The 14,121-nt window shown below is 40.4% G+C and overlaps 1 protein-coding gene across 4 annotated transcripts in view; it reads right to left on the bottom strand.

The window, feature by feature from the left end:
- Window positions 1–14,121, bottom strand: part of CCHR6.PART0H14orf28 (chromosome chr6.part0 C14orf28 homolog) — a 522,108-nt gene that overhangs the window by 93,358 nt on the left and 414,629 nt on the right. For 3 of the 4 annotated variants that reach the window (XM_044074252.1, XM_044074254.1, XM_044074253.1), the window contains one exon: window positions 9,804–9,938. The exons of the other annotated variant lie outside the window; for it this stretch is intronic. In XM_044074252.1, the coding sequence (XP_043930187.1) occupies window positions 9,804–9,938 (135 nt within the window). The remainder of the gene's footprint in view (window positions 1–9,803; window positions 9,939–14,121) is intronic. 4 annotated transcript variants of the gene reach the window in all.

Below are 14,121 nucleotides of genomic sequence, written 5' to 3'. Positions count from 1 at the left end.
ATACATAAAAAGATGTTGGTGTAAAAAATCACGAACACCCATTAACCAAACCAAATGCCTAGCATATACTTATAAAATATGATTCATTTAAAATGTTATCATATACAACTGCGAGACCCAAGGAGTTGTTTACCTTGCAAAATGCAAAGAATGTCCTGCTTACTATTTCGGTAAAACCGAAAGATTATTTAAGAACAGAATCTATGAGCATTTGTATGCTATATCTAGAAAAAACTCTGCAAATGCTTTAGCTAAGCATGTTATGGACAACGACTCTCATAGTTTCTTGTTTAATATAGTAGAAAAGGTTGACAAAAATCCTAGAGGGGGGCCATGGTATTTGAAATTACAAGAATGTGAACTTCTTTGGCAGCTAAAAACTAATGCCCACATTTATCCGGGCATTAATGATGCATGTTCTATTAAATGTCTGCTTAATATTAAAGCTTTAGAGAGATAGTGGAATTTTTAATGTGTAACATTTGTATATATAAATGATCTTTTTTTAAAATATTTCAATGATTCAATATTCCAATATTTTATTTTCTGTTAACAATATGTAGTTTATTTGGTTGTACATTTAGAAACGGACTTGGTTTTGGACATAATATATTATAATAAAATACATAATACATACAATATATATACAATGAACTTAATTTGAATTTAAATTTAAGATATGATAACATTTTAAATGAATCATATTTTATAAGTATATGCTAGGCATTTGGTTTGGTTAATGGGTGTTCGTGATTTTTTACACCAACATCTTTTTATGTATGTTTATTTCTTTAAGTCAGGATCTGTATGGTTGCTGAATTGTTGACTTAATTGGGTAAACTAATTAATTATTTAATTAACTGTGGGTTTGGTTCAAGCACTTATTATTATAAAATGTAAAGTGCTTCATTTTTACTTTGTCTGAAGAAGTGCAAGCAGTGTCTTGCATGAAAGCGCTAACTGAGTAAAAGAATTGTATCCATTTGACTGGCGTGATTTGTTTAGCCTCCGTTTTCTTTCTTTTTTTTGGAACTTGCAATGATTGCCCCTGACCAGATGAAATAGAAAGGGGAACCAGTGCTATCTGGGCCAAAAAGGAGTCAACAGCAAGCTTCTGGTTATGTCCAACATAATCTTGGGCATGATCTTTGGCAGTAGAGGAAGAGGGAGATAGGCATACAGCAACATTCCCTTTCAAAAAAAAGACATGGTGTCCATTTTCCAAGCCAGATGACGTGGCATTTGGACAGAAATGGGGAAGTTGTCTGTTCAGAGGGAAGGCAAAAAGATCTATCTAAGGAGTACCCTACTACAATGTATATGAAGACCTCCCAGTGAAGTTCCACTCATGAGGATTTGTCCTGGACCTGCTCAAAGGGTCTGCCACCATATTATGCTCTGAAAGAATGCAGACTGCCAGAAGAACTTAGTGATGGCAGACTGCAAAATCACAAGCCTGAAAAGCCAGCCTGCAAAGAAGGTAATATTTTGTGCCCCCTTTGCTTGCTGATGTAGCACGTGACTACAGTACTGACTGTAAAAACTTTTAAAGGACCTGGAATCCAAAGGGAATGAAAAGCCTGGAGAACTAGAAGTAGAGTTGTCATCTCAAACCAAAAGCTGTAGATGGAATGAAGGAGCAAATACTATTCTTTAGTACTTTCGTTCAAATTTATTCTTCATGAACTTCTTCAGAAAAAAAACTGAAAAAGCAGACCTAGATTCAGAGAAATGTAGTGAATCCATCAGTGGAGCTCAAGCTTGAGACACAGAAAGGCAAGAACCAGATACTCCAAGAGGGGAGCAGTGATGGAGCCAAAAAGCTTTGAGATTCTACTGACATTTCATCAAGTGGAGTCTGGCAAAGGGAACCATGGGAATGGTGGATGCCATGTACTCCACAGGTTGGAGAAATTCCCCCACAAGAAGGACTGGAAGAGAAAGAAGCGACTGGAAATGAGCCGTCAAGGAGAGGACCTTGGGAGGCAAGCCAGCATTGGAATGGTTTGAATCTTGCAATCCCGAAATACTTGGTCCTGACAGGGAGTTAACACAGACTGAGACTTAGAGTGAACCCCACACTGCAAAGAAGTATAGTGAACTGTACATCACAAAGCATGAGCTGCTAAGAGAGGGCTTGAAATCAAAAGGTCATCCAAATAAGGGAATATCTGAATTCCTTGAAGTATGTAGAAGGCTACCACAGGGGCCAGACATTAGGTAAAGGCCCTCAGAGCTGTAGAAAGACTAAAAGACAAATCAGAGAACTGATAATGAGAGGAAGAAACACAGAAATTTAACAATTCCCTGAAGTAAGGGTGAATATGGGAATGCGGAGGTAAGCATCCTTCAAATCCAGGGATATCAGAAAGTCTTAAGAAAGCAATTGCGGGAAAAGTGTCTTAAGAGACAAAATCCAGAAGGAAGGAACCATTAGAAAGGTGTTGAGAAAAGACAGGTCTAAAAATGGTCCTCCACAACCCCTCCTTCCTGGGAACCACAAACATCCTGGAATGAAATCCTATTACCTGCTGAGACAAGAGGCAGGTTGGATCATTTTCTGAACCATCATATCCTGCAGATTCAAAAAAAAATGTGGGAGCTGACAAGCAGGAGGCCAAGGAAAGCCTGAAAATGGTGGAAGGGACTCCCAAGCCATAAAATAAACATTTTGGATAATGGAAAGTACCTAAGCATTTGTAGTTATCTGTTGCCAAACAGAAAAATAAAGAGTCAGCCTGAGGGACAGAGAAATCTGGTTGAGGGGTAGGAACAGCTGAATGTTAAACAGTACCAGTTTTGTCAAGGAAAGAAGGCTTATGCCACTTTGCACCCTAAGAAGGCTTGTCTTGAAAAATTCTCCTAGAAGTCCTCATGCCCCTAGAAAGCTGTTTAAGCTGCTTATGAACAAAACAAGGCTTAAAAAGGAATTTCTCTGAAACTTAGGAACAGGAGAGAGACAAATATTCATATCAAATCCTGAATAGCTTTACCTTTCATTGTGAAGGGTCTTAAATACTTCAACTGCAGCAGTGCCAAAGAGATTCTGATTGTCTAAGGGAAAAATCCAATAATTCGGCCTTTATGACTTCAGGCAGAGCCTGGGGGCATAACCAAGAATACCTTCTCATAACAGATCTAGATGCAACTGCCTTGGAGGAGGCATCAGCAGTATCATAGATACATTTAACAGAATGATGAGTCACTTGAGAAGCACAGCTCAAAAGCAAAATGGGAGAAGTCTTACCCTCCGAGTCTGGCAAGTCAGCCATAATGCCCCCAAGATGGGAGAGAACAGCCAGGACATACTTAGTCATATGGGTCTGGTACCATCCTACTTTCAGACCCCAAATGGAGGGCTACAAAGCCAAAGGAGGTAGAGTTTCAATATTATCAAAGACATGCACACCTACAGGCTGGTCAAACGGTATGACATACAGGAGATACTCCAAGTGCAGTTAAGTGTTGACAAAACACCTATTCAAATTATAGCTAGCTACAGACCCCCAACCATGACTCAAAACACCCACTCCACCTATCTGGACTTACTTGAATTCATCAAGAGTCAGCTCTCTACCCTGATCCTGGGTGACTTTAACTACCAAATCATAGAGTGGGAGACCTATTCTAGCCCAAGCATGAACGCCCAGAGATTTCTTGACTTTGTCAATGTCAATGCACTGGATCAGCTGGTTCACACCCCTAAGAGAGGTGAAAATATCCTGGAACTGGTACTAACCAACATAAGTAGCCAGTGTAGCACGCCTACAGTTCATCCTCCTTGGTAAGATTTGACCATAAAGCGATCACCTTTGAAGTCTCCATCTCCCCTGACCCCCCCTCCCCTATCAGAGTCAAACAAAAAAAAACTTTTCCAAAGCTGACTACAATCTCCTGAGAGCAGGTATAAGCAACTTCTCAGCCACCGTCCCTTCAGTAGGAACTAGCACTAATGTCCAAGCCTACACCAAAAAACTATATGAGCACCTACATAGCTGTATGGACTCAGCAATACCTGACAGGACCAAATTATCTTCCTCAAGGAAGAGTAAACCTGTCTGGTGGACACCAGCAATAAACAAACTGTATAATAAAATGAAAAAATTGCTGTCCAGGACCAAGAAAGACCAGATGCTAAGTTGGAAGCAGCCTCTCTTTTGTCTGAACAAGCAAATAAGGTCACTGGTGAAATCCTCTAAGGCTAACTTTGAGTCCATATTGGCCACATCCACTAAGGACAATCAAAAGACCTTCTTCACATACATCTGCAGTCTGAGAGGTAACACCCAAATCTGCTCTGAAATGGTTGTCAATAACACCACATGCATAAATGCCGTAGATACAGTCAACCTACTGGCAGACAGGTTCAGTGAAAACTTCGCCCCCTGTCCCCCCCATCATAAACCAGGACATCCCAGGAACCTGACCCCCTCCCCTCATCACCAGGGAGCAGGTGTTCAATGCCCTCTCAAAGGCAAAAAATACAGTCTCCATGGGACCAGACAACATCCCTAGCTGTATCCTACATGAACTCAGGCCTAAACTGTCAGCTCCATTAGGCACCTTATTCCACTAAATTCAGAGCACCTGCTTTGTCCCTGCCGAATAAAAGACAGCCACTGTGATCCCTCGGCACAAAGGTGGAGCATCCACTGACCCAGACAATTACAGGCCCATCAGCCTAACTAGCCTGATCTGCAAGGCCATGGAATGCATTATCATGGATCTTATACACAAGGACAATGGCAACCTCCAAACACTTGACCCCACACAGTTTGGTTTGGTTGAAGGGACATCATGGCTGTTATACTTGACTGACAGTCACCAAAGCCATGGACAAGGGGAAGACGGTGCACACCACCTACCTTGACCTAACCAAAGCCTTCAACACTATTTCCCACTCAGGCATAATAGATAAACTCTCTCAGCTAGGCATCAACCTGTAAGTTACCAGACAGGTAGCTAACTAGCTCACTGATAGAACCCACTCAGTCAAAACAGGGGAAGCCACCTCTGATAGTAGACCCACAACGAGCGGTGTACCCCACGGATTGGTCTTGGGGCCTCTACTGTTTGGGATATACTTTTCTGAGGTGCAAGCCAAAACCAGTGGTCTGTGGTTGACTAAGTTTGCAGATGACTGCAAGCTGGGTGCTGTCTTAAACTCCCCTAGTGATGTGAACATCCTCCAAAAGGGCCTTACCCAAACAAATGACTGATGCCAGAGGCATGGCCTCAAACTTAATGCCAAGAAATGCATCATTACCCCATTTTTAGGGAAAATGGAGTCCCTGCTAATTAATACATTAATAACAATGTACTAAGTACGTAATCACTCATGAGAGAGTTGGGCACCCAAGTTGATAGCAACCTGTCTTTTTGACCATCATGTTGCCTCCGTTGTATGGAAGGCTTTCTACATGGCCCACCTCATAAGTAAGAGTATTTCATCCAGGAACAAGGAGGTCATAACACCCTGTACTCATCCCTTATCAGACCCACTATTGAGTACAATGCCCCTTCGGCATGCACCTTGCCAAGCACATGCAACAACTGTCGAGACCACAGAGGTTCCTGACCAGGAAAATCCAGGGTCTCGAACACCTGTCCTATACTGATAAGCTAAAAGCCCTGTCCCTCTACTCAGTCTCATACAGACTGCTCAGATGTGACCTGTGTCTGGCATACAAGGCCATCTCAGACCCAGCCTAGATGGAGTTGCTGCATATCCCTAAGTCAAACTCCGCTCACAAAACCCACACGCAAGACCTCAACCTGGTCTGTGACATTAATAGAACTTGTTGGCTGAATAGATTTTTGTCCCAAAGACTCCCCATCTATGGGATAGACTCCCTCTCCATGTCAAGCATAGTACTTCTCTAGCCGTCTTTAAGAGGAACATGGATGAGTGGATGGGAAGCAGAAAATACACCCCTGTGATCCCACCTGTGTCCCTGCTGAACAGAGGAAACAGGTGCTGACTTTGTGGGAACATGGGCAAAATTTTTGGCTAGGCTTATAAGGGCCTCTGGGCCAATAGCCTAGAATCATCCTATGAACCTAATTCATAGCCCTGAAGACTAAGGTAGCACATGTACATACTTTTTTTTTACCATACCTCTCCAAGGCATGGCTGCTCTTATCAAAAGATAAAAGCTTAGAAAAAGACAGTAACTTGGATGGTTTATTAGTAGCTACAGAAATAACAGGATCACAGGAAGGGCTTTCATATACAAAATGTTGAACTTCTGGAACTTTATAGAACCTGACTGGTTTCTTAGGGGCAGGAGGTTGAGTCAGTGAATGTATCCAGGAAGGGAGCCAGCACTGAAGGGACAGCAGCCAGCACTGGAGGCACAGCAGAAAACCAAGGAGAATCTATTTGCCCATATCTAATGAGGGTATCAGACATCTTCTCCAACAAGTATTTGGGGAATGCACCTAGGCACATCCGAAATAATCAGCCACAGAGCCCCCTCCACATCTGCACCAGATGTAGGCACAACCTCAGTGGGCATGCAGTTAAGAATTCAATTGCGTTGCAACAATGAGAGCTTACAGTGATACCAAATGGTTCCTGGTTTCTTCCTCCAACCTGACAGAAATGCTCACTAGAGGATGGATAGCAGTAGGATCAGTTTTCAGATTTTTGGTTTTCTTATTAAGAGGCTGAATGTCAGGCAGACAGATTTGGTCATGGTACCCTGAGCCAAAAGCTTCAACTGCTGGTTCTACAAGTAAATAGATATAGACAACATGACAGACTGTCTTAGTGAAAAATGCCTGACAGATCTCACATTGTGTATGGTCATGGGTAGCATCCAAAAAAAAAAAAGGTAAGGCTCATGTCTAACTTTATAGGGAATCTGTCTCCCACACTCACATTTTCCCTTCCTGGATGACACAAAGACTTAAGGTAACAGGTAGAAAAAAGAAAGGGAGAGACCCCAAAGAGGCACTTATCTGCAGAAGGCTCAGTAGTGGAACCAACTTGGTGGAAAGCTTGCAGACTGAATTCAAATGTAGTGTTTGGACTGGCAGAAAAGAAGTTCTGGGGATTAGACGACTGTACATCGCATATCTTATGCCCTGCATGTAGGACATACATCTGATGTATGTCGCCTGGAAGAGGAAAAAGGCTTTGGTATGCTGACCAGATGTCTGATTATCCTCGCCAGGATATCCCAGGCATAAAGAATACTGCAACAGTGATAATGAAGGATGTCAAATTAAAACAAAATCAGTGCACGTATGTTTTTGCAACTGATGGCAAATGGATGTTAAGTTATGCAGTCACCATAATGTTACATCTGTGTTGTCCATCTTTATTCTTCCACAACTGCTGAGTCTCTAATCTGACTCAGATTGGACTTAGCTGCTTCTTCCAGATCCTAGGATCCAAACTCTCGAGATCCTCCCTTTACCCATAATAGCCTGCCAGCCTAACATACCTCAGATCATGTTTGCTGCCCGTAGGACCCAATGGATAATAATTTAAGAGAATTCAGGAAGATAAAGAATAAGAAAAGGAGCCGGAGTTCAAACAAGGAACAACAATTCCCAAAGTGGTACTCTTACGCCTTTCCAGGAGCAAAGGGTGAAGGAGTTAGGAGGGCAGGAAGTTGAGGAAGAATGAAAATGGACAACACATACGTAATGATACGGTGAGTATATAACTTTTTTATCTGATGTTGTCATTTTCATTCCTTCCCTAACTGATGAGACAGAGTCCTCAGCTAGATGAACCTTGGGTGGTCCTCATGGAAGGATATTACTGAGTACTGCAGAGCCAAAAGCAGCTCTGTTCCTAGAAACCAAATCCAGTTTGTAGTGAGCAATAAAAATATGAGCACTGGACCAACTGGCAGCTGCACAAATGTCAACTATGGAAGCTCTTGAACAAAAAGCTGAATATACAGTCTCTAGGAGGCATAGGCAAGGACAATCCTATTTTACTATAGACAAAGGTGATACAATCTTTAAACCATTTGACCACCGTAACTTTAGAAACTGACCTGCCAATCTGATAGGTGAGAAGGACAAAAACAAATAAGCATTCCAGAAATCTTTGGTTCTGTGGAGATAAAATTGAAGTTGTCTATGTACATCCAAAAGATGGAGCATGTACTCTCCCTTTTTTGAAAAAGTCTTAAAGAAACCTGGGAGGTTAATAATCTGGTTAATATTAGACTCTGAAGCTACCTTTGGCACAAAAAGATGGGTTGGTCCGCAAGGAAATCCTGTCTTTGTGGAAATCCAGATAAGGATGTTTGGAAGATAGAGCCTAGAGTTCAGATACTCATACAGTTGATGGAATAGTGACTAGAGAAATGGTTTTCCAAGACAAAAGAGTTCCACTTGGCTGCCATTGTGGGAGGGTGGCCTAATGGTTAAGGTATTTGCCTTACAAACACAGGGTGCAGGGTTTTAGTCTCACAAGGGATAATTGGCTAGGCTTAAAATGGCTCGCAAGGGCAGTTAGCTTAGTACTAATCTATGTACCTATGTACAAAAACTTGAGGTCTGAACTGGCTGAGTATTCAAAGCGACCTTGAGTTAGAACATGAGAAAGGCTAAGGAAGAATTATTTTCATGTAGATGGAAGTCTGAAATGGCAGCCAAGTGGAACTCAATAGTAGAAAAGTTAGCCACGTCATTGAAAATTGAAGCAAAAAAATGAAGTACTTCTGGTATACTGTCAGAAAAGGGGTCCACATCCCTCTTAAGGGCCCAGAACACAAATCTCTTTCATTTATTTTTGATCCCTCTTAAGGGCCCAACAAACCTCTTCCATTTACTTTTGTAAATCTTTCTATTTAAAGGTTTTTGAAAAGATAACAAAATATGATGGACTGGGGAGGAAAGCCTGGGCCTGTCTAGCAATCAGTGCAACTGGAGAAACCTTGCAGTCAGTCTGAGGCCTGTTAAGCTAGCACAAATTAAACAATCTGCATCTAAATGGGCAGTGTCCAAACAATAGACGCTTTCCTTGTGGACATCTGAATTCACTATTTGCGTCGCCCTTCAAGTCTTCATTCATCTATTCACTATTTTGTGCCTACAGGAGATGCATTTCTTGAAGCCAGTTGGTTTATCAGTCACCCTAGCACACATCTAAAAAGAAATTACTACAAGTATGGAAATAAAATTATATACAGTATTTTTTTTTTTTGAGAGCGGAAAGCCAAGAAAGACTACCAGCAATGGTAGTCAACAATACCCTAAAAAGGGTAGAAAGAGGACTGAGAAAAGAAAGCCAAAGTACCAGATCTAGTATTACCACTGTCTCAGTCAAATTCGCTAAAGAAAGGAAAAAAAGGACTCAACTAAAGGAAGAAAATTGCTAAAATAAAGGGAAGAAAGTGACAGAAATCCCAGGAATAGCCTACTGGAGGGAAAAAAATAAAAAAAACTCACTGTTTTAACCCAGAAAAAAACACCAACAGCTCAAGGGTGAGAGGATTTGCTTCTGTAGCGATATGGTGGCAAATGAAATCTGAGGTATGTTAGGCTGACGGAGCATTATGAGTAAAGGAAGGAGCTCGAGAGTTTAGATCTGAGGATCTGGAACAAGTAACTGAGGTGGATCCGATACTCACAGTTGAGGAATGAATGAAAATGACAACGTCAAGCGCTACTGTTAATAACTCTATTTCTTTACTAGCCCCAGTGTTTTTTTTTTTTTTTATCTGAATTCAAACCACTTACATTTATCACATTATTTTCTTACTTTCCAGGGCTTTTACATTTGGATATTAATATTCAGACCCAGTGAATTCAGTCACTGCATATTATTTACTTACTTGTGACTGGATAATGCAAGATGGTAAGGCACGTAAGCCAGTTCTTCAGACTTCCACTGCTGCATATTTAAAATGACAAAAGGTGGTGGTCCGTAACAGAAAATGCGCTGAGAGAACTGCCTTTGCCCAACACATCTGGAAAAAAGATTTGATTATTCCAACAGAAGGCAAAAAAAATAAAAAAATAAATAATATGCAAAATAATAAAGGTGAGCGCCAACCACTGCTGCAAAAAAACTAAAGTGACAAAGAGAAATTGTTCACTTTCTTCAGTGTAGTACACTTACACTGAGTGTATTTCTACAGTACAGCCATAGGGGCACTGATTTTTAATGCAGGGTGTCAAATCATCTAATTTTCTACACCCACTTTTCATTCAGTCATGGTTCATAAAAGGTGGAACCCATCTCAACAAGCACAAGGTCCAACAAGACCATGGTGAGACTCGAGTCCCACTGTACAAAACACACACACACACACACACACACACGATGTAGCATTACCAACTGACAAGACGCCAAGGACTACAACAGAACACACAGATGGTGTAGAACAAGAAAACTCCAAACAGAGGCAACAGAGACAAAAAATTAATCATAGTCCAAGCACTTTTATGTTCATAGGTGGTTACTGGGCTACTGACCCAAAGTCTAGTCGTGTGTACCCAATATAAAGGATCTTGCCTAAACACAAGATCTTAGTTAGCAATTGTCTTCTAAGTATTATATCATTCTGCTAGTAAAACTGAAGCATAGAGTAAAAATGAAAAAAAAAATCATACAAGCAGAAACTATTATTTGGGATGCCATTTTTTAAACCTCCCATTGCAGATATAAGCATACCTGATTGTTGCATTGCAATCTGGCAAGCTAGTGATTCACTTAAAATCTAGTACTGGAGTACTCAACAAAATGTACACTAGTACATATATGATAAGCGAGTGGTTTGGTGCAAACTGCTACAGGTTTGGTGAGTAACTGCCAAATGTTTCACCACAGCAAATGATGCTCTTCCAAATTTTATGAGTCACCTGCAATTATATAAGCACTCATGTACCCAGAGGTCACATTAAAATGCATGCGTCTACTTTAAATTACCAGATACTATGCATCATGTGAAGCAGGCATATCCTCCAGCCTCTCACAGCCATGTCACAATTAAGACAATAATTGTCATTACTCCCATCAATGCACTGCAAGCAAGACGACCCAGTTAACTGTTTTAGACAATTTTTAATTTTGTTATGCCCCGCAACCTACAAACAAAAACAAATACTATACTGTGAACACATAGCAGAAGGACTGTGTGTATGATAAAAGGAGTTTAATATTCAAAAAGTGCACACTGATTGGCCAGTCCTATCAGCGTGCCCATTGTAAAATCTAGCATATTCTTGAGTAGCCAGGCTTTCTTTTGGAATATGATTGATTAGTACACGAATAACATATTTTATGTAGGAAAGGGAAAAAATATAAGGAATATTAGGGAGGGATGTTCTGCAGAAGTCTTGACAGTTGAGACTTATGGTTACTGGCAGTATGATCGATCATACTGCTGACAAATTTTGCTCAAATGTTCAGTTTTACAGAACATCCCTACATTTCCTAATATGTTTACCCTGCACCTGGCAAAATTTTTGACCTCAGAACAATTCTCTTATTCCAACCCAGCCCTTAAATAGCATTAAAACCAATTAACACAATACATAATTAACTCAATAACTCATTAAACCCAAGGCATTCTAAATATAAAATATTTCAGCCTAAAATATTCTTTAATTTCAACACACTTGAAATACTGACATTTTCATTAACACCTGGAAATTTGGTTGCATTTAATCGCAACTGCCACTTAAGTTCACATAAATCTAGATGTACATCAAGCACACTACCTTGGATGTCTTTTACTATTTGCTGTAATACTAGGAAACCAAAAGTATGACCTCCCTGCGCATGTATATGCCTGCTGAAGGCATTAGTGAGCTAATATGATTCTTAATGTCCAATAAATGCTCACATATTCTATCCTTAAAACGTCTGCATGTCTTTCCAATACAAACTATTGGACAAGCTAGACACTTTGCCATGCAGACTAAGTTCTTACTAGAACAAATATAACGTCCCTTAATACAAATGTCCCTACCATTCAAACTAAATGCATCCTTAGTTTCAAGGATATAAGAACAACATATGCACATCCCACACTTGAAATTCCCTACTAATATATTAGTGTTACCTTCATTTAAATTACTACTCATTTCTAATTTAGTCTTGAATGACCTATCCCTTCTAAATACAAACTCTGGTGTTTTTCCCACTTTTTGAGCCACATTTTGGTCAAACTGCAGTATATCCCAATTGTTCTTAATAACATTAATGACACTACTGGTATCCTGATTAAAGGTGGTAATAAAAGTCAAGCCTAAATCTTCTTTCACATTATTAACACTATATACTAAGGGTACATTATTGATGTAACTTGTACCTCTTAAAATAGACTTACATGTACCTTCCAGACATTTTCTTTTTACCTCCTCACTGATTTGGTTCAATAAAACCTCAGGGTAACCTCTTTTAATAAAGAGTCCCAAATAAACTTAACTTTTTCCAAAAATTCACTATCACTGCTAACCATTCTTGCGGCCCATGCCAATTGTCCTTTTACAATGGACTTTTTCTGATGATATGGATGCCAACTATGAAAATTATTTATTTTATTTATTTTATTTTATTTACATTTGTTTACCAGGAAATTCCGAATGGACACAGGTCCTTTTTCAGTGGGTTCCTGGGGAGAAAAGCTCCATATCGTGTACATGATAAACAAAGATACAAAGTTGCAGCAATAGTAAACAATATTACAGGTTGTTGGCTTTAATACAATAACAAGATATTAATTATCAACAGTATATACAGTAAATGTTGCAAGTTAAGATATTTTCTTGTCGTTTACAATATTAGTAACAAAGTTGTCAGACAGGATTTTAAAGTATGTAAATTTTAAAGTATGTAAAGACAACTAGCTAATTCTGACTGTGGTTAGTGGTGGTGGTAGTATAGTTGGGTTAAGAGTCTAGGTGTGTGTGGGGGGGTTAGTCTGGATTAGAACAAGTACAAAGCCAGTGCAAATTTAAGTGGAATTTGAGCGCAGTCGTGAAAAGGCTGCTGGAATTTAGAGTAGTTATAGAGGGTGGAAGATTGTTCCAAAGTTTAGATATGGTACATGAAAATATGGCTTCTCCTGCTGAGTTTTTGGGTTTGATAACAGTGAGTTGATTTTTGTTGCTTGATCTTAGGGGCCTACTAGAGTGATAGGGTTGGAGACGGGTTTGAAGGGAAGGGATGTTATGGGGGTGGTTAATAAGTTTATGAGCGAGGGTGAGTTGATTAAAGTGAAGGAGTTGTGGGAGTTCTAGCCAGTTTAGTTCTTTAAGGGAGACACAATGATGGCTGCGGTAAGGAGGTTCCAGTGGCAAATTTAGCAATTTTGGTGTAACAAGCATCCAGCTTGTGTAGGTCTGTCTAAGGTTAGTAAGTGTGGGGGATGCATAGAGTAGGGTGGAGATTAGCTGGGAACTGGCTATGGAGATTCTAGCCGCCTTGGTTAGGAATTGGTGGCTTTGATATAATGCACCAAGTTTCTTATGTTGGTGTCAAATCTAAGTTTGTTGTCTATTTCCACTCTGAGTAATTTTGTGTGTTCTAATGGAGAGATGATGGTATTGTCTTTGGCGAGAATGTTGAAGTGGGGGGTGTTTTGGGTGGCTTTGGAAGGTTGGAACAGGAGAAGTTTTGTCTTACTTGGGTTGAGTAGGAGCTGAGCATTGGATAGCCAGCTTTCTACAGAAGAGATTGATTCCTGTGTGATTTGTTGTAGTTCTGGTAGAGTGGGGGCAGAGCAGATGAGAGTAGAGTCATCTGCATACTGCATAAGAGATGCTTGTGTGGTGGCAGTATGTAGGTTGCTAGTGAAAAGTGAGAATAGCAGAGGGCCAAGGATAGGCACTTTGGGAACTCCAAGAGTAACTGGTAGGTGAGGTGATATGGTTATCATCCCAGATTACTGATTGCTGGCGTCCGTGTAGATAGTTGTGGAACCAGTTGCAGGCTGACTGTGAAAAGGAGAGGTTGGGGAGAGTAGAGAGTAGTAGCTCATGAGATACCATGTCAAAGGCCTTTGAGAGATCTAGAAATACAGCAGTAGAGAAGAGGCCATTGTTTTTGTGATGAAGTATAGTGTTGGTGAAGGAGAGCAGAGCGGAGGTAGTCCTGTGATATGGCCTGAAACCATGTTGGGTTTTGGAGAGGAGATTATTAGC

The sequence above is a fragment of the Protopterus annectens genome, chromosome 6.part0 (genome assembly GCF_019279795.1).
Source record: "Protopterus annectens isolate FY-2018-M chromosome 6.part0, PAN1.0, whole genome shotgun sequence".
In the NCBI taxonomy this organism is placed as follows: Eukaryota; Metazoa; Chordata; order Ceratodontiformes; family Protopteridae; genus Protopterus; species Protopterus annectens.
Note: the sequence above shows the minus strand (reverse complement) of the source record. Positions and strands in the feature narration are given on the sequence as shown.